The 22,242-nt window shown below is 37.5% G+C and overlaps 1 protein-coding gene across 1 annotated transcript in view; it reads right to left on the bottom strand.

Annotated features, from left to right (window-relative positions):
* Window positions 1-20,010, bottom strand: part of LOC129692163 (solute carrier organic anion transporter family member 4C1) — a 62,590-nt gene extending 42,580 nt beyond the window's left edge. The window contains exons 1-2 of the mRNA XM_055628401.1: window positions 19,668-20,010; window positions 15,730-15,993 (exon numbers count right to left, since the gene is read on the bottom strand). Coding sequence (XP_055484376.1) covers window positions 15,730-15,993; window positions 19,668-20,010 — 607 coding nt within the window. The remainder of the gene's footprint in view (window positions 1-15,729; window positions 15,994-19,667) is intronic.
* Between the last annotated feature and the right edge of the window lie 2,232 nt (window positions 20,011-22,242).

Genomic DNA, 22,242 nt, shown 5'->3' with positions numbered 1-22,242 from the left:
ATACCTCTTACACTACAACAATGCTGTTCAAACACTGTGCCTCTCTCTCTCTGCAGTGCCTGTATGTGTGCCTGGATGTATGAAAAGTAACTTTGTTTTGCTGTTTATTACTAAAAGATTGAAACAAACAGAATAGATGGTAAGATTAACTTTTTGGTTGGCTGTATTGTATATTATCCAAAAATTATTTGTCGTTCCTCTAGGAAACATTAAGACTAGCATATTTAGCATTTAGCAGGTCAGTTGCTTTACACAGTAAAAGGTGTAGGTGAGCTAATTCACATCAGGATAGTTGCTTTGAAAGCCTGAGACAGACGGATCATTTCCTTTATTCTACAGTTTACAGAATGTAAATTAAAAAAAAATTACTCAACAACTTAAACCTTTGGATAAAGATGGCTAGAGTTTCGCTGTATTTCACTAATGAAACCCACACAGAGTAAATTTGAAATAGGAATGTTTAGTGAAATCACAATGATTTGGAGGTTGTTGCTAATATATAAGAAAATCTATCCAGACTATAGTTTACAGTTCCCTCATTCAGTGATACCATAAAAACATTCAAAGACTTACATTTGTACCAATGTAATACAAAATACTAGGGATAAATGCAATGATAAAGCAGACATAGAGGACATATGTGAAGATGGTATATCCATGCTTTCATCTATCCCCCGTCAAGTACAATAAAAGTCATTGCATATAATAAAAACAAGTATAAGAACAAAAAAGTGATTATGCGTTGGTATTTATTATGTAGATAAAACTCCTATTACATTTTTAAGGTAAAAATAATGTTACACTGAATGAAAAGTGTTTGGAGCTGTGGCCTAGATTTGTTAGTTTGTTTGTTTGTTTTCTCTTTTTACTTGTTGCAAGTCACTCTTCTTGCCTACTTGAATAGATAGTGTATTAAAATAACTGGTAACAGAATACAGCTAAGATTGTCTATGGAATTCATAGGGACCATTGCAAAATAAAAATACAGTAGAATTTTGTAAAAACAAACAAACAAAGAAGACTCTGGTGCTGGTGGTTGAGATTTTTGTCTTTATCAGCAGTACTGCACCCATTTCCTTCTTTGCTTCTTCTAACAGAAGATAAGAGGGAACCTACCTAGCAAAGTCAGGACTTTCTGCACAGTGCAGCACATTCCCCACTTGTGTCAATATAGTTACTGCTATCTCTCTGAGAGCATAGTGTCAGTAACGTCCTAAATAGGTTCAGGGCATCCATTCAACGAGGACCTCTTTCCCTGTTAGTAAAGGCCAACAGGGATCCCAGACTAGAAGCTAAGCAAGAATTGAGAGTTGGGTGTGAAAAATGATATCCACAAATTTGAGGCCACAGAGAGCTTCAGGCTAGTCAATGCTAAATAGAGACCTTCACAAACACACACATACACACACACACACACACACACACACACACACACACACCAGAGAGAGAGAAAGAGAAAAATTTAGATCTAGTGGCCCCTGTGTGCCTGTCTTGGCTAAGAGTGATATCTGCTACAACAGGACTTTCAGAAGCTTTAAGCCCACTTAACTGAGTTAGCTCTAGGGCCCTAACTAAGCTTAGTAATTTCCCTGCTGCTTTTATTGGTCAAGGGAGGGGACTCTCAGTCACCCTACTGTGCAGCTTTCTTGACTTTCCCCCATGCATTGCTGTGACACTGTAAATTCTGTGATCATACCCTTTCATGTTTAAGAAAAAGATGTCCATGATCCGATACCTCTATTGGAAAATTACTATACCCTCTTCTAGTATCTCCTCTGATACTCCTAATTTAATTTTGTTACTGGTCCATAAAAAAAAAAAAAAAACAAACTGGAACTTGTTAAAATTATATTTTCAGGCTAGAGAGATGGCTTAGAGGTTAAGATCACTGGCTGCTCTTCCAGAGGTCCTGAGTTCACTTCCCAGCAACCACATGGTGGCTCATAACCATCTATAATATGATCTGATGCCTTCTTCTGACATGGAGATGTATGTACAGAAAAATATGACTCATATACAAAAATAAGTGACAAATATTTAAAAATTATATTTCACTGCCTTGAATTTGCTCTTGAAATATAAATTTCTTCTAGAAAAAACAAAAACAAAGGGTTTCACAACAGACCCCAAAAGACAACAAAGAATAGGAAATTAAAGATTAACACATAAGTCTGAAATTTTAGGCGAAATGAATGTATTCCACAAAAGGTCCAAGATGAAGGGGACATTTGAATATCCCTTCATTAACATTTGGGAGGAAAGGACTAAAACAAATTGAGTAATTCTCAAGTAGAAATGTGAATGATCAGATGGTCTCACTTAGTGCTTCTAACACACCCACACACTAAAGAATTCAAATCAATTCTAGAAACCAGGAGGCAGAGGCAGGTAGATCACCTGAATTTTGGGCCAATCTTGAGCCAGAGGCAATTTTAGATAATTTCTTCCAAAAATGCACCAACATTTTCAAATTTATTTAATGAACTCAATGGTCCTCTGAAATCAAAACAGACAGAAAATACAGAACAACCATATCTCTTATGAATAGAAATAAAAAAAAAAACATTCCTAAAAATTACTACTAAATTGAACTCAGAATACATTGTACATATTACATATAATAACTATGTATAATTTGCCCTGGAATGCAAAGTTTTTATAAAAAGTATAAACTACTAGGTTAAGTCTTCAACAACAGTTTACAAAATTCAACAATCACCATTGAATGAAAGTTTTCAGGCAAAGAACAGTCGTACAGTCATGTGAAACTATCCCAGCCTTAGTAAATGGCATTTACAAAAACCTGCAGCAATGGTAGAAGATTGAAAATTTTTCTGCTAATAAGAATATTAATTTTCACCATTTATTTTAAATGGGGTCTTGTTATGTAAGCCATATTCACTATACAGTCCATGCTGCCCTCACTTGAGGTGACTCTCCTGCCTCAAGGATTTGGATGATAACAACGCAGAGATGACCCACTATCTAGCTACAACTTTCACTGTTCTTATTCAAATCAATCAGGTCATTCTAACCAGTCTAGTCAAGTAGGAAAAGAATATTAATGAAAAAAGAAATATTTAAAAAAGACACAAAACTGTCAGTACAGATAATACAATCATCTGCAGAGAAAACATCAAAGTGTAATAAGTGATAAATAAGTCAATAAATTTGCAAGGTACAAGATAAATATACCATTTATTACGCTTCTACTTATTAGAAACCAACACAGACCCAGAAATTTGAGGTGCAGTGCTACTTAAATAAAACCTCCAAAAGTCCAAAGAAAATTTTCTATGTAACTCTAAGAAAACTTGTAAATCATTTTTATGCTGAAGCTACAAGATGCTGATGGAAAGCTATTTCAATGATTGACTTAGTTTGCTCTCTATTGCCGTGATAAAGAAACCACAACCAAAAACAATGAGGGGAAAATGGGATTATTTCACTGTGCAGTGTTTTTGTTGTTGTTATTATTATTGTTATTCATTTATTCATTAAGTCCCAATCTTAGCTCCTTCCCTCCTCCCATCATGGTCCCACCCTCCCTTCCTCATCCTCCTTTACCCCATTCCCTACAGTCCACGATGAAGAGAACATGGGAAGGAAATCAAGGCAAGAACCTAGAGGCAAAAACTGAAGCAGAGGCCATGAAGGAGGACTACTTACTATTTTGGTTTTCATCTGATTCTCCCTGTTCCTTTATGGCACCTGGACTATTTTCTGAGGAGTAGCAACAAACACAGTGGGCTGAGTCTTTCAACATCAATCATAACTCAGGAAAACAGCCCCAAAGACTTGCCTACAAGGTTAACTGATGAAGGAATTTTCTCAATTGAAATCTCTCTCTATTCAACAATGAAAACTTTTAACACCACATAAGAACTGAAGAATATCTAGGTTGTTTCCAGGTTCTGGCTATTACAAATAAAGCTGCTACAAACATGGGTGAGCAAATGTCCTTATTGTGTACTTGAGCAAATTTTGGGTATATGTCTAGCAGTGGTATAGCTGGGTCTTGAGGAAGAACTATTCCTAGTTGTCTGAGAAAGCGCCAGATTGACTTCCAAAGTGGTTGTACCAGTTTACATTCCCACCAGCAATGGAGGAGGGTTCTCCTTTCTCCACAACCTCTCCAGCATGTGTTGTCACTTGTGTTTTTCATCTTGGCCATTCTGATGGGTGTAAGGTGAAATCTCAGGGTCATTTTGATTTGCATTTCCCTGATGGCTAATGAGGTTGAGCATTTCTTTAAGTGTTTCTCTGCCATTCTATATTCCTCTACAGAGAATTCTCTGTTTAGCTCTGTTCCCCATTTTTTAATTGGATTACTTGGTTTGTTGCTTTTCAGCTTCTTTAGTTCTTTATATATACTGGATATTAGCCCTCTGTCTGGATATTAGCCCAGATGCCCATCAATGGAGGAATGGGTACAGAAATTGTGGTATTTTTACACAATGGAATACTACTCAGCAATCAAAAAAGAGGAAATCATGAAATTTGCAGGCAAATGGTGGGATCTAGAAATGATCATTCTGAGTGAAGTATCCCAGAAGGAGAAAGACAAACATGGAATATACTCGCTTATATAGACCTAAAAGATATGATAAACATAATGAAATCTATACACCTAAAAAAGATAATCAAGAAAGCGGACACGGGGTATGATGATCAATCCTCATTTAGAAAGACAAATGGGATATGCATTGAACGTATGACAGGAGTCTACCGCAGAAAGCATCTGAAAGACTCTACCTAGCAGTGTTCCAAAGTAGATACTAAGACTCATAACCAAACCCTCGGCAGAGTGCAGGGAATCATATGAAAGAAGGGGAGTTTGATGTGGAAAAGATAGGAGCTCCACAAGGACCAAACATATCTGGGCACAGGGTCTTTTCTGAGATGGACATTCAACCAAAGACCATGAGAGGATAAAACCTAGAACCTCTGCTCGGATGTGACCCGTGATAGCTCAGTAAACAATTGGTTTCCCATAGTAAGGGGAACAAGGACTATTTCTAACAGGAACTCAATGACTGGCTCTTTGACCTCCCCACCTCCCAAGGGAGGAGCAGTACTGTTAGGCCACAGAGGAGGACTTTGCATCCAGTCCTGAAAATACCTGACAAAACGGAGTCATATGAAAGGGGAGGAGGTCCTCCCCTATCAGTGGACTTGGAAAGGGGCAGGGAGGAGACGAGGGAGGGAGGGTGGGATTGGGGAGGGAATGAGGGATACAGCTGGGATACAGAATTAACAAAATGTAACTAATGAGAAAAATAAAATTTTAAAAAAAATGGGGAACAGATCAGAAAGAAGGAGAGGAGGACCTCCCCAATCAGTGGACATGAGGAGGGGCATGCATGCAAAAAGAGGGGGAAGGGTGGGGCCGGGAGGGGAGGAGGGAGGGGCTTATGGGGGGATACAAAATGAATAAAGTGTAATTAATAAAAGTTAAATAAAAAAATAAAATAAAATAAAGAACTGAAGAATATTCTAGAACACAGAATGACTTCTCATGTTCACAGATCAGTAAAATTAACACTGTGAAGATGACTATATATTACCAACACCAGTCTACAGATTCAATGGAATCCTTCAAAATTCTAATAATTCTTTTCACAGAAACAGAAAAATCAATTTCAACAACACTCTGGATAATCAAAGTCAAACTGAGCAAAATAACAAAGAGGTGTCACAGTTGTTGCTTTCAAGTTATGAGACAGTGTCATGAAAATATCAATGTATAGATACAAAAATGGACACATGAGTGGAACAGAGAACCCAGAAATAAATATATACAGTTACAACTGATTTCTAAACAAACTATCAAAAACATACAATCAATAAGACTTTTCAATAAAATGTGCTGGGAAATTTGGATAACTACATGCAAAGGAATGAAACTAGACCCTTATCTCTCAGCCTGCACAAGGAATGTATTCAAAAATGAAAGAAAGAAAACTACAACTTTGACACTGCCAGAAGAAAACAGGAAAAATGCTTTAAGGTATAGATGTAGACAAGGGCTTTCTGAAAAGAACTCAGAGAATTGACACATGAGAAAACAGGAAAATAAAAATCTTCTGCACAGCAAAAGACATGATTAACAGAGTCTGAAAACAGTCTACACAATAGAAGAAAATCCTTGTCATGTCTGTTGGGCAATGAGCTTTTAGACTATGTATATACTCAAAAAATAAATACAAAACTCCAATAAATGAGCTAATGAAAGAGTTATTGCTCAAAGGACAAAACACAAGTCAAGTTGTTCAACCTCATTTACCAATAAATTGCAAATTAAAACCATGTTGATTGTCCATCCTTCCCTACACAAAATGCTTAACTATCAAGATAAGAAATAACACATGCTGGTAAGGATAAGAAAAAGGGAGCCCATATATTCTGCTGGTGGGAATGTAGTACTAAAGTCGGCATGAAGCTCTTCCCCAAACCAAAAGCAGCACTACAATATGGCCTGGCTATGCTACTCTCGGACACATGCCCAAGGTATTTGGGGCCAACACACCACCATCAGTAATATGTGCCCATCCATAGATACTGCAGGAATGTTTGGAAGAGCCAAACTGTAGAATCAGTGCAATTGTTTGTCAGCAGATGAATGGATAAAGAACACTGAGGCATTCATGCGCCGTAATTTTATTTTAATTTTGTTACGCTTATTTCCATTTGCATATATGTGGGGGTACGGACATGGCACAGTGCATAAATAGAAGTCAGAGGACAACACGTGGAATCAGTGCTCTCTATTGATCATAAAGGCTTGAGGGGTGGAGCTTAGGCCATCACCCATAGTGGAAGTTTATTCAATCATACACAAGCATTAACTAGATCCTTTTTACTCATAACCATAAAATGTGAAAAGAACATTATAAAGGAAGGTTTATTAAATGAATCACCTATAAAATTAAGGAATAAAAAACACATTCTATAGCCCCACCTCTAGTAATAGCAAAGATAACCAACATATATTTTAAGTAAAACATGTTGTAGTCACTGGTTCAGCAACTTGTTTCAGTAATCTGAATTTTGAATACACATGTGTAGATATGCATATGGATGTGGAACAATAGCCAGTGAGTGTGACTGAAGACGCATGAGTAGCAGTGAGAAGAACACACTGCACTGTGAATATTTGAGAACACATGTACATTTTAAAAGCCTGAACAATGTTAAATTAATAGTGGGTTATCCAGGTAATGTCACCCTAATATATACTTCCCTTCCCGTTCTATTTTTATTAGTTTATTTGAAAGTCTTAGAAAATTGCATTAAAATCAGAAAATGAAGATGTTTAAAATCATGGAAGGTATCTCCTAAAAAGGCAGTGTCATAGATGGATCCCGTTATCTGAGCTACAGTAGGTAATCCTTCTGTCTTAAACATGAAGCCTTGGAGAACTAGCCGATCTTCCTAATGTGGTAGTTTCAAAATGTTCTGCAACATTTTGGCAAGACATCAAGGCCCAAGTTGCTTCTAATGAAATATAAATGCAGTAAAAGCTATGGAAAAGCTTTTACTTATATTGTATTGGAACTATCATTGCCAATAACAACTAAACACACACCATTTTTAGCACTGTGAACTTCATCGTTAATTCTACACTGCTGTTTAAGGAGCACTGAAGCTCACATGAGGCACAGCCCTAACTATGAGGTTACTAACTCCAAAACTTCTAGTCGAAGAAATGTAAGTGGAATCATAGAGCTGTCACATAGGGCACAAACAGAACTTCTGCATGATTCTCACCCGTGCAATTGCCTCTATAGAGCAATAGTGTTAAAAATAAAACAAAAGAGCTCATCAAGGCTGGTAGTAACCAATTTGTGCACTTTTAAGGAACGTGACTACAAAGATAGAATTTCCCCTTTTTTCTTTTTTTTTTTTCTTTTCCTTGCCACAAACCACATTTTTACTAATCTTTTTGAGGAAGCCAAAAAAAAAAAAAAATTACTTAATTTTTTTATCTACCCAGACACAACTATGTTATAACTTACAGACATCACTTAAAATTAATCCTACAATGCAGCATCCTTCCAAGCACCTCAATGAAATCTGCATTTTATCAAATATTTATGACAAAAGTCAAAAGTAGTTTCAAAGCATTTCTATAGTATTCTAAATTTGCTTCTCTTTTTAGCTTCCTTTTTTACACTGTAAAATTTCATATCTGAAACATTACTAACAAAGCCATTTATAGACAAGAAATTTTTCCCAAATTACTAAAGAAAAAATTAATTCAACACACATAAATACATGCACGCACATACACACACAGGCATATATACATGAATAAGTGTGATCTATGAATCCTAATGTCAGTCTGAAGTCATTGACCAACGGGTGTGATTTTCATGCTTGTCCCTTTTTTGTTGATTTCAGTTCTTTGTTTCTCTTCTTGGTTACTATTTTAGCAACTATGTGTTGAAAAAAAAAATGACTTGATTCTGTCCTAGGTCTAAGTATATGATTATCTAAGTATATGATTAAGTACTTCCTTATTCACACAGATTTTATGTAATAATGGTTCAACTGCTTCTCTGATGCAATCAATTCAGAGATGTATGAAAAGACCATAAAATATGTTTGGTAACTGCATTCATTTTTCGTTATGAAAGGTCACATTGGTTTTTGCAAAAATGCCTTCTCATGAATTGCTTTCAGAAGCATTGGCAGTTATATACATACTGACTTGTTCACACTGCTTTTATGTAGTAGTGTTTCACTTCCTACTTGATTCAGAGCAATAAATTTATTGCCTTATTAATTCTGATTTCCAAAAACCTTCTATAAATAAAAATGTTTCAAATGCTCCTCTGATGCAAACAAGTACAGTGTCATATGAGAACATATCAGCAGCATGTGGGGTAGAATACTTGCTGAACAAATGACCACTGAGGTGTCAAATACTCGGTGAATGGATGCTTCCTATAGAGAGTTATAGGACAGCATGTCCTTCCAAGGTGGGCACGAACTATGCAATAGTAAAGGAAGCCTTAAATAAATAAAATAAAATAAAACACAAACTGATCATTACCGTTTAAGATTTTATGGGAAGACTGAATGAAGCACCTGTAGTGGTTTGAATGAGTATGGCCCCAAACGTTCATATCTGAATACTTAGATGGAACTGTTTGGGAAGAATTAGGAGGTGTGGCCTTGTTACATGAGGCGTGGCACTAGGGGTGGGCTTCAAGGGCCCACCCCAACCTAATGTCTGTATCTCTGCCTCATGCTAGTAGAACAGATGTAAGCTCTCAGCTACAGCTCCGGGGCCATGTCTGCCTGTCTGTGCTCATGCTCCCAACATGACACACCTCTGAAACTGAAGCCCCAGAGAAACTTTTCTTCTGTGTTACCTCAGCAATAAAAAAGTGATTAAGACAACCTCTGACCCCAAATCAAAATTTCATCTGAAGTATTTACTAGCCCTTAAAGTTAATTCTAGCCCTTTTGCTGTGTGTGTTAGTTAAACATAAAACATTTCTTTCATTATATCATGATTCAGTCTTTCCCTTTTTCTATATTCTTTTTGTTGTTGTTGCAGGAGAGTACACTTGAAATGTAAGAAAAACAAAAGCGATTCCCATTTGAAAAGTAGCATCAAATTAAGAATCTTCATGATCAAACAAAACCGTAGCACCTGAATAGAATTAACAGTTAAAATACCTTAGGATTCTTTGGCATATTTTCTTTAATAAAGATGAACAAATATTCCATATTTCAAATGAACAAACAAGAAAGATTTGCCGGAGTATAAGATAGAAGAGAAGATAGAACCTAGAAATTAACTCTGATTGTACACATTTTCTTGGAGCAATTGTTTTAGGTGAGATGCTCAGGACAACCAACATCCTTTGTGCAAAATTCTCTCTAACATACCGATCATTTTTTTTTTTAATTTTAATTTTTAAAATTTTTTTCCATTTATTTTATTAGTTAATTCAGTTTACATCTCAGTCATAGGCCCCTCCCTCCTCTACTTATTTTAAAGTCTTATTAATTTAATGTTTTACAAACATTAAAGGGACAGAAAATAGCTACATAACAATTGGTTATGCAGAAAAAAAGAGCTTTAGTAATTACTCTTCATGTTGTTTAAAATGAATTTGCAGAGTCTCTCAGAGAGAGAGATGTAGAAGTTATTTTGATCAGCAAAATTAAAATAATGCTCATCCAAAAAACGTAAAGATGACCTTGAATAGAAGCAAAATTCTATGGTAAAGATGTTACATTTTAGATCACACTTTTATTACTGATCAGTTAACCCTACAGCTAACTAAGAAGCAGCAAAAAGGCCGGGTATTGCTGTGAACAACTTTAATCCCAGACGCAAGAAGCCCCATGCCAACCTGGTTTACAAAAGAATTCCAGGACAGTCAGGGCCACATGAAAAATGAATGTCCTGCTGTGTGTGGTGGTGCACAGCTGTAATTACAGGGAAGGTGTAAAGTTCAGAGTTCAAGATGATCATCAGCTACCTAGGGATAAACAGTCAAAGCCAGCCTGGGGTGGACCCTACATAAAAATAAAACTGATGGTAGACATCAAAACTGAAGAGACATAAAAACTGATGGTAAACATCAAAACTGAAAAGCTAAGTTGTAAGCAGTGTCAAATATTAGTCATTTGGAAATGCTTTGAAACTTTTCATTTTCAGGTCAATAAGTTTAAAACTTAACCCCTAGAAGTATTTATTTCTCTTAATCTTAAAAACATTCTCTTTTTTGTATCCAATAACAACAGCCAAAACTTCCCTGTTTTTAGCTTCTATCATCTCCATTCAAAGTTATTTATCTCTATTCTTAATATCCCTATAGAAAAATTACCCTTTCTCCCGAATCTACTTTGTTTTTATACAAAACAGGAAACCACGTGATTTCAAATCCCCCCCTTCTGACTCACACTCCTTTTGTGTGATTCTCACACCTGTAGAAATTTTACATGCTTCTCATATTTCATATCTTGTTTTTCATCCACTTAACTAACATATTACATTACTTTAATCTTCTCATAGAGATTAACTCATCGAAAGCGATTTCCTTCAAGTTAAACACACACACATACACACAATAAAGCATGCATTCTGCCCATTTCCTCACTGTTCATTTCAAATGAAATGACAGAGGTGATTTCAGTTAACAAATTGAGTTTTGTGTTTTTCAGGTTATTTTACATTCAGGGCTTTTGGTGCTTATTTTTGTTTTGAAACAAGTCTCACACATTCCAGACTGCTCTGTGAATTGCTATGGAACCTAAAGATGACCTTGAACTTCTGATCCTCTGGCCTCTACCCCACAGAGTTCAGATTAAAGAGGTGTGGCACCATGACAGGTTTATGCTCTGCTGGGAACTGTTATAGCACTAGAAAAAGCTGATACTGCTGAATTCCATCCTAGCTCCTCCCTGATGTAGGTATTACATCACTTACGAAGGCACTGTGTACTCAGGCTTCTAATTTAATTACTAGTGCTTTCAACAAATTTGTTCTCCTTTTGCCACTTAAATATCCAGTTTCGTTTTTCCATATTCCTCTGAGTTAGACAAATAATTCATATTTTTGTCCCAGGTTTCCATATTCATGAAAGTGAATTAACTTACTTGAGCTAAGTAGTTGTTATCATATATATATATATATATATATATATATATATATATATATATATATATATATGTATGTATGTATAATACTTTGCTTCTTGAACTAAGGAAGAAGAGATAAGGATGCCACTTAGTTGGTAGCTTATCATTCAAGAAGCCCTTATTCTCAGAACCACATAAAGTGGTAGCATACGCTTGTAATTCCATAACTTCAGGAGGTGAAATCAAGTAAATCAGAATTCCATGGTTATCCTTGGGCTATACACCGGTCAAGGCCAGTCTGAACTACATGATACTGTCTGGAGGTTTAAAAAAAAACATGTTTAAATTTAGAAAAAACATAAGTCATTCAATACATAACAAACTATGGATAATGAAATCTTTAAAGAAGCAAACAGAGCATTAAAGGCAGGATAGTCTTAGTAGTTGGGCTCCAGTAATGAGACTAGTGCATCATTTATGACAAAGTTTGAGACAGTAACTAAAAACGAAAAGAATAAAAAGAATTTGTGAGTTCAATATTCCTTCTCTGTTCAAATGTAGGGCTTCCTTCAGATGCATAATACAATTTCAGTCATGTATTCTATGTGTACTAAGTGTAAGAGCTCTCTCTTTATCTCTTGACCTTTCTTTGCACACTCTATAGTGATATTTTTGTGGGGGAAAAGAAACCTACAGAAATCAAAATAGTAGCTGAATAGCAGATGTATATATATATATATTGAACTAAGGAACACACACACACACACACACACACATATATATATATGGTATGAAGAGTAAGTAAAAAAAATTTCCCCAAAAGTCAATGTGGCACTACAAAAATTAGAAAAAGGATGTCCTTCCAGTTCAGTGTTTGCCCTTCAAGGACTGGCTTGCACACATAGGCTAACATATTTAATTATATATGTACTGCACTCTGAATTCAATAAAAATTTCATCTTGAAGTTAAAAACAAAAATTATTGATTTCCACTTCTGACTCTATTCTATCTAGTTTTTTACATTCTAGGAAACAGTTTCAGGTGTCAAACCAAATACAAAGGGGTCAGCCTGGCTGGCCTCCAGCTCTCCAGGTTCACCTCACAGCACATTTCTCTCTTTGTGTGACTGACTGTGCTGGGAACAACTGACAATTCCTGAAACTCTCTAGACATTCAGGTTTTTCTCTAACCTGGAAATTATCCCTGAAGATTGTCCTCTCATGATGTAGCTATCACCACTATAGCCTTTCCTGTAACCCACTAGTTAAACAGACCTTTAACCTTCAACTGTCTTATTTATTTGCTAATTTTGTATTCTTCACCAAATAACAAATGAAATAAAATGTTTTACTATTGCTTTTCCAAGCCCTGGGATTATAGACATGTGGCACCATGTCCAACTTCTTCATGCTGTTATTAGTACTTTGTGTACTCTATTTCAACAATATTTATTATATGGCCCAGTAACATAAAGGCAAGCTAAATTTTTCCTATTTCAATGGTCTAGTAAGTCTAATCTACTAAAATATTGAAGAAGTCCGCCAGTGCAGTGAGAATTTTGTGTAAGTTTGCAAAATACACAATAATTATTAAAAGTTTCTTCTGCTTCAGTAATATCTCAGTTTCAGCTCTGAGACATTCAATTCTTTCTACAACCCACAAGCACCTTAATTTGTAGATGTTCCCCTTTGGGTATCAAGAGTTCAGGTTGACTATAACTCAAGGTGTGCACTAAAGGAGATATACAATAAAGACACTGATGTAGATGCCAAAGTTTTGTAGAAGAGGCACTTACTTTAGCTTTATAAAATCTGAGACTTAAAAAACAAAGCTCCTTTAAGAACAAGAAAGTTTGATAGGCATGATGACACACATCTTTAATTCCATGCAGTTTAAGGACAACCAGAACTACACAGAGAAACCCTATCTCAAACATACAATCAAACAAATAAACACATAAGAACATGAAAGTTATTGCACAAAGAACCACAGAAACTAAGAAAATCTGAGAGCAGGAAACAGCCTCATCCAGGAAGAATACATGAATCAGTTATCCAATATGAAATTGCCAGCTTTGAAAACATACATACAAGTAACATACAGACTGAGAAAAGTTATATTTAGGAATAGATACATATATTCCTATACAATGTACATGTAACAACATTAATAAAAAAAAGAGGCTGTAACTTGAGAAGAGAGCAAGGAAGGGTATATAGGAAGTTTTAGAAGGAGAAAAAGAAATGAGGTAATTCTACCATAATCTCAAAAATTTTAAATATATATATACATATACATATACATATATGTATAAATGTATACATTTATACATATGTATAAATGTTAACCCCTCCAAAAGAAGAAAGGCACCTACTTCACTGTAGCAAAAAATGTTCAAACACTGCAAAGACAAATACATTTACGGTATCACAGAATCAGTAGGGTGTGTTCTTCTGAGGCAGATTGGTTTGAATGTTCCCTACTGTTTAGATGTCAAGGTGTAACAACACAGCCTGTGCTGCAATGTGTCCCTTGTTCCTACGTCGACCCTCAGTGAAATTATTCAGTGGGTCTTATGCAACATTGCCCAATGTCCGGTAAAAAAATTCACATAAGTACTTATTTTACTGACAGTATCTTCTTCTATCTTATTTGTTCTAAATTTTCATATTTTAAGTGCATCCTCTCTTCATCCATATGCTTGTATTTTCCATTTTTATATCTAAATGAAATATTCTTATGCAATAAGTGTACTTCTAAAAAAAGCCAACTGTATAATACAAATCTTTTTATTGAGAATGGGGTCTTATTTCTTACTTTCTTGCAGTTGGGAAATCAGTCTTGGGAAACATTAACAATATTATTTTTAAAGGTTTATTTTTGTGTTATACATATACATACACATGTATATACATACACATGTATGTATGTATATCTTGTCTACATGTGTGTATGTGTATGACATGCATGCAAGATGCATATGGAAGCTGGAAGAGGCCATCAGGTCCATTAAAATTGGAGTAACAGATTATTAAGAGGTATCATGTGGGTTCTGAGAACCAAACCCAAGTCCTCTGGCAAAAGGAGCAAATGCTCTGAACCACTGAGCTGTGTCTCCAGCCTGCTTTAATATTATTTTTAATGTTAACAGAAGATATATTATTGAAATCTTAACTTAAAAAAAGAGTGCCTACTGCTGGAAAGATCACTCAGTGGTTAAAAGCAATGAGTGCTCTTTCAGAGTGCCTGGGTTCAATTCCCAAAACGAACATACCAGTTTACAACTGACTCTGTCTTCATTTCCAGGAAATCTAATACACACGTGCAGGCAAAATACCGATGTACATAAAATAAAAACAAATCATTTAAAAAAAATTTAAATGCCTATAGGTCACCATCTCAGTTTCTCCTTTCCCTCTCCAGACCTTCTCCTCAGTTACCAAATCCTTAAGGCTTATTGGTGTCTGTTATTGCCAATCCCAGAAAAACTACAATTTTTGTGTGTTTGTTAAGCTGAACTTCCACAATTCACAAGCACATTCCTCTGGCTCTACTGTCATTGTTTTACCATTAAAAGTGATTGTTTGCTTGCGGGAAGGAGGGGGAGGCTCATTAAATTTCCCCCAACCCTTTGAATAATGGGCTTTGTTTACTTAGTGGGTAACATGGGCTACAGGTCACTCTGAAGCAGCAAGCCCAAAACTGGGCTTCAGTTCTGAGAGAATGTGCTGCTAGGGCACTTCACCTGTCTTGTAATAAACCAGGAATGTGCACATCCAGAACACAGAGCTGTAAACACTGAAAAACAAAACAAAACAAAAAACAACAACAACAGTGCAAAAGAAAATCTGCAAGTCTCAGAGATCTCAACACCTGCAAACTTGATACTTCCCTTTCTGTTTAAAGAGGACTGTGAACAATATGGGGAGTGAGAATCAGAGAATCACAAACCTGGAGAGCTTCTGAGGTATCAAGTAACACAGTCTATCTCTGGACTCTCCAGGCTTTCGCAATTCACACAAAGCATTGGAAAAGACCTTAGACCCGACCTTACTGCACAAATGTCAAAGAACCTTTTTCCAAGTACTTCTGTGGATTAATGCGAACACATAACAGAGACTTACCTTCAAAAACAGATCCCAGTTCATATCTTCCACTGAAAAAGTGTGGCAAGGAAAACACCAGTGCTCCCAGCCCTATCATAAAGGATGCAAAGGCGAGCCAGCGAGGTTTGTGGCCCCTCTCACCAAAGAACGATACAAATAAAGACAACACGCAAAAGGAGATGTCGTAGCTTGATGATATCAGGCCAGTCAGTGAACTCTTCATTTCGTAGCGCTTCTCGATGGTAGAGATGCTAATATTTACTAGGCCATTTACTACAATACCTAAAAAAGAGCAAACACATTCTTACAGCTTTGTTATATGCCCACTAGGCTTGTTCCATTGTTGCTTCTGCTATTCTTCTGCACCAGTTTAAAATGTTTCTCAATCCTCAAACTTAGGCGCTCCAAGCACATTTCCTCCGAAACCATTTCACTTTTTATATTGCATGATTGCATGTTTTCAGGTGTTCAACCAAAGCGATGCTTACTGTAATAAATTTTATGTCTAAATTTACTTTAATTAAAAAACAAAAGTCAGACTGGTGAAATCCCATGAAACCAGTTTTCTAGAGAGTTCTAAAGTTAATTCAGGACACTCCTTAGAACTCTCTGGAAAGAGTACAGCAAATACAAGTGATCATACATTACAACAAGGCTCAACGACCTCCTTAGCTTCACACATGTTTAGCTGTAACTACAGTTCATCCTGAACCTGCAGTTCAAGAAGGGGAAATTGAGCTCTTGAGTCTATTTTTTCTAACACTTTTACAAACACTAAAGCTTTCTTTACACACTTTGAGCTCTGGAACTTGGAAGTCCCTTGGCTGACCCTACAGCCTTGACTACTCAAGTGGTGAGATTATCAGTGTGCACACCAGGTCCACCTTAGAGGTATCATCTAAAAGAGCCAAGATTAAAAATAAACAAAAACTAAGCATTATTTTGACCACTAATGTTCTAAATCATATTCAAAGAATAATATAGAAGAAAATGCTACATATAGTCTACCTGCCGATTATAAGAGTAATAAAGAAGTGAAAAATAATAGAAATACAATAATAAAGTGGCTTTTAGAAAGTAATGATAAAGCATAATATATAACATATGTTTATTTATGTAAATATATATTATATATAATACATATGTAGCATAAAATTAATAATAAAGTAGTTAAACTAATAAAATGTTGACTGATTTTAATTTGTCCTGTGCATATATGAGTTAAAGCCATAGGAAAAGAAACGTGAAAATAAACTAAAAACTAAAAGTTGACAAAAAGTTTTAGTAAGTGTTCTCTATGAGCTACTAAGAATTATTTCAGCCAGGAGCAGTGGTGCACACCTGTAATCGCACTCAGGGAGGCAGAGGCAGGAAGATGTCTAATGAGTTTGAGACCAGTCTGCTCTACAAAGTCCAGGACGGCCATAGCTAGACAGAGAAACTCTGTCTCAACCACCCTCCTCCAAAAAAAGTATTATTAATTAGGCTGAGTACAAAGATTTCATAGTATCTACAGTCTGTACTGTTGTTTTATCAAGACTGCAACTAAAAATATATTTTAACAAAATTGGTATCACAGTTTTCAAAGTCCTAGAATTGTGTTTGCTTGTTGCTTCTTTTTAAGACAGTAAACCAACTAGTAATTCAGAGATCATAAAATGAAATGTGTACAGCATCGAGAATTGACTTTTATATAGATAACATGAAATTTTTCCCATCCATACATCAACTTTCCACTATTCCTACAACACTGATTAAAAAATCAGTCATGTTAGGAGCACTGGCAAGCACCTTTAATCCCAGCCAAGGGGAGACAGAAGCAGGAGGAGTCCTGTGAGTTAGAGGCCAGCCTGGTCTACGAAGAGAGTTCCAGGACAGACAGGACTACACAGAGAAACGTCTCAAAAAACAAAACAAAATTTAGTCACTAGAGATCACTGCTCTTACAGTAAACCTTCCTTTTGCAAATATCTAGAAGAAGATAGCACATAGCCCTGTGACTCCCCAATCCTTTTCCTTACACATTCCAAGTGCACTGCCCTTGAATCAGTTCAGAAAGTTCAGAGAGACTATGTCTCTCCTTTGTAGTGCCTGAGGAAGGGAGGGTCCCTGGGAAGTTGAGAGAAAGACACAAGTTGCCTACAAGAAATGTCTGCTGAAATCATTCCTCAAGGTTTTTTTTTTTCTTCCTATTCAAACATCCACTAACCCGAAACAGAAATGGACTTCCCGAGGGTAGTGAGATGCTCAAGTACACGTTCAGTCACTTAAACCTAAACTTTGTCATAAAGTTGACGAAGTTATTTTCTTCTCAGGCTTTTCTTTTTTCTTTTTGCTTCTCTATTTGTTTTTGTTTTGTTTTGTTTTGTTGTTTGATTGGTTGATTTCGTAGAGCAACTGGCCTAGAACTAAAGAGAACTTCCTGCCTCTGCCTCCTGAGTGCTGGGATTAAAGGCGTGGCTATCACCCATGTATTCAGACTATTTTTCTTAAACTAGAGTAAATGATGTTTTAAACTAAACCAGACATGTTTTTCTCCCTGAGACTACCATTTTTATTTAATAATAACTTAAGGCAATGTTGTATGTTGAATATGAAGTGTCTTGGAGTAACAAACATTGCAGAAAAAAATTCAAGGCAAAACACAAGATATATTTTACTTTTTAATTCTATACGGTTCTAGCAACTATGCTTTACTATCACTAGTTTCATATTGACTACAACCAAGAAATAACTGGGAAGAAAACCTCGTAGGGATAAGAAAGGGAAAATGACTACAGCCCAAATCTTCAGGAAGGGAGCTGAAGTCTATTTTTGATCAATAAATATTTACTTAGCACCAAGAGGGTGTCAAAAAAGAGGAAATGAGTTTCTTGAAGTGCAGGAAATGGAAGTAAAATAAGAAGAGAAGGGACTTCAATTTAGTTTTCTATTAATTTAGAAAAGAACAATTTCCAGTAATGCTCCACTGTCTTTTGGATTGTATTCCTTTCAACCAATCCTTGACTATTACAAAATAGTCTGGGATTATGCCTCAAATAATACCAAAATGTCTACATACCAAATTCAACTTAAAGTTCAGCACGTCCTACAAACCATCCCACCTTCTGCCCACCCCTCCCCAGTCTGTCTCTTTAGAATAACTTCCCATTTATTGTATCCTTAGCATTTGAGGCAAACCTGGCAACCTCAACTTTTTTTTTTTTTTTTTTTTTTTTTTTTGCTTCCTTTCCAAGAAGCCTCCCTCCTGCCAGCCAGCCACACCTCTCAGGGAAACTGTTTAGATCACAAACTCCTGGGGGCATAAATCTAGGCTTAATCTGTTAGTCCCAAGAGAATTTAAAGGCGATCCTAGAGCAAACAGACATTGGATAACACTTGAGACTGAAGAGCTGATTAAGGTTCACCCTGCAGGGCTGGGAGCTTTTTCTCATTTACTCAGCGGGTTGTGCTTGTACATTCTCAAATATCCAGAAAATAAAATTATACCTACATCGAATCTAGGCTACAGAATTTAAGCACTTCTATCATACTCCTCTTTTTGCACATTGCTATTTGTAAAGCGTTTAATCCTTTTTCTGTAAAAACAAACAAACAAATCTCCTCCCTAGATCCCAGTAGACAGTAAGGTTTTAAAATACAGGCCAGCCTACCCTAAGGCTTATAGTTTTCCCAAAGGAAGGCTCTCATAATCTTCCCTAGAGGAAGCCACTCCGCTAAACTGAGGCAGAACACAAAATACGAAAATGTGCATACCAGGTTTTAAATGATGGTATATGTGGGGAGACAGGATGTGGAGGGCAGAAGCTTCTTCAAGTTCCAAGCCCGGGGATGGGAGAGGAGGGGTAGGGATACCTAGTCCGTCCGGAGTCAACTACCTGGTCAGCCTGTGGGGGTCCCCTGCACCCGACCCCCCAAGCACCAGTCAGACCCTAGAAGCTTGCGCTGGACTTTACCTTGCGTGAGGGCTAAGAGGCAGTAGTGAAGCAGAAAGCCTTGGGGAGTGTTGCAGTGCTGGAGGCAGCGGGGGTGGAAGTCTCTCCACCCGCAAGGACCCTCCTCAAGCTCACTTAGCTGTGCCCCAGGCGGCTCATCCGAAGCTGGAGGAGTTGGAGCAGGTAGAGACGGCTCAGATGACTTCTGGGGGTCCCCAGATTCCAGAGGCTGTGAATCCCCATTCGGATTTCTGGAGGCTACAGCAGAGACCTCCACGTGGGAGGGTGAAGCCGACGTGCGGCGTGAGGTGTCTGGGCTGGAAGGGACGAAAGCCGGGTTTTCGATTCCTTTAGACCCCTGCATGGTCAAGAAAGGTTCTCCCGACTCCTGGGTCTGAGATCAGCGAAAGACTAGTTTCGTTCCTGGCTCCTCCTCTGGGCAGGTGACAGCCCCAGGGGGCCGGACCAGCCTCCGCCTCCAAGCCTCCCCCTCTGGCGTCCACCGCAGCTCCCAGGACACTGCTGGAGCGCCTGGTCCTCTGCTACTACCGGTGTCAGCTCTGCTCTGAGCCATACCTGTCGCCACAAGCGACAACCCCAATGCTCTGCGTTGGCGTGAGATCCGGTCTCCGCCAGGTGAGAGAACAGAGCGATACTATCTTGGATGCCAGGGTGGCACTCTAGGAGATCTCCGCGCACCGCTCTTTTCCGGAGCCCCGGGAACAAATAGAGATTGTGGGAGTCTGTGGGCCAGCGCTCCTCCTGTGTGGTTTGTATGAAAGCTCTGAACACAGTGCGTCAGGAGACCTTTCAGGAAAACCTGCCGCTGCTTTCTCCTTTGCTGCTTATTTGAAGCAAGATCCCTGTGCTCCAAGAATCAGGACGCCCCCAGGTATTATACTTTGAACACTGAAGTATGACATTCACCTGCCAGCCTTCCTAAAAGCAAATCCTTCCACATCACCAACATTCACAAGGCAACGTAGTCTTTTGGTTTTCGTTTCTCCAAACTGAAGGAATAACAAAACTTTAAAAATGCATACACAGCATCCTCCTGGCAGCCTGTTGCATGCCTAAGGTGGAAATTGATGATTTTCATTAAATAATTTGTATATATGAAACAAAAGAAAACTGATCTGAAGACATTAATACTATTGCATGATTGACAGTAATTCCAATCAATTTGCTGTTTCATTGATCATCAGAAAGTATTTATTTCCTGCCTGATAAAAACTGTTTGAGTCTGGAGGAGTACATTCTCCAAGACAAACTGGCAAATACACCAAACATTGCAGTGCTCACATTCCAATAGGAAGCAGTCCCTAATAATATGTACACAGAGTTCTGCATAAGACCAAGATAAATGCCCTCTTGTGAAATCTTTGTTTTGATTGTACATGCTGTACTTAGTGGGTTGAGGGATTGACATGTAAGCTAGATCTATTATCTTAAACACTTCAAAACTGATCAGGACCGCCATTCGGCCTGGAAGAACAAAGATAAGAGCTGCTTTGTTCCTTGCTATTGGTCCTTAAATGAGTGTGATTACAGTTACATACATTCCATACACTGAGGAGTCTGTGTCCCAAAGAGAACAAAAATAAATAAATACATAAACAACTTCTAAGGCAGCACACTTTCTCACTAACCTCAGCCTCCTGTGAGGGTTAGATTATTACACAGCCACTGCTTAGTCCAGTTGTTCCATATGCCCCTAGTTCTAGCACTTGGGATGCCAAGGCACACAGATCTCTTATGAGTTCAAGGGCAGGATGGTAACATAGCGAATCAAGGCAGCCAGAGCTACATACAGGGCCTGTCTCAAAAACCAACAAAAACCTCACGCTTCTCTGATCCTGGGGAATTAGCTATCCTCCTAGCCCTCTTCCAAGTGAACTGGATTTAAAGTGGGTATCAGTATAAATAGGGATCATCATATTTTCTATGGAATAGATTTGATGAAATGCGGTTACCTCCAACAATGGCTATATTGTAAAGTTGAATGAACAAATACAGTAGCAGCAACAGCACACATTTACCTTTAAGCTGAGGAGTCTTCACTCTCAGTGTTAGCAGCGGACTCCTGTTCACAGGTTAGCAAAAGTGTTGTTTCTTCATCTCGAATATGCATTGATGTTACTGAAAGCATTACCAACATCGCTTTCCTGTTACTTTATAGTCTTTGTGTTGCAATGACGGAAGGAAGAAGACTGAAGTGTGTAACCAAGGTGAAAAATGCTTTCTCTTAGAAGTTACTCTAGTCATGACATCTTCTCACAGCAAAAGAACAGTAACAAAGACAATATGAGTGTTTTGCCTGTATGTGTGTATGTGTGTGTGTATGTGCGTGTGTGTGTGTGTTTGTGTGTGTGTGTGTGTATGTATGTACTACATGTGTGCCTGCACCCTCAGAGGCTGTGAGAGCTCCTGGAACTGGGGTTAATGACAACTATGAACTTCCATGTAGGTACTGGGAAACACACCCAAGTCTTCTGCAAGAGCAGCAGTTGCTGTTAACAGCTGAGGCATCTCTTCAGCCCCCTCTCCTGAATTATTACAACAGAATCGTGGTGCATGTGTGTGTGTACATGCCTGT

The sequence above is a fragment of the Psammomys obesus genome, unplaced genomic scaffold (assembly GCF_907164565.1).
Source record: "Psammomys obesus unplaced genomic scaffold, mPsaObe1.curated_primary_1811, whole genome shotgun sequence".
Classification (NCBI taxonomy): Eukaryota; Metazoa; Chordata; class Mammalia; order Rodentia; family Muridae; genus Psammomys; species Psammomys obesus.
The sequence above is the reverse complement of the archived record's forward strand: the minus strand, read 5'-3'. Positions and strand labels throughout refer to the sequence as shown.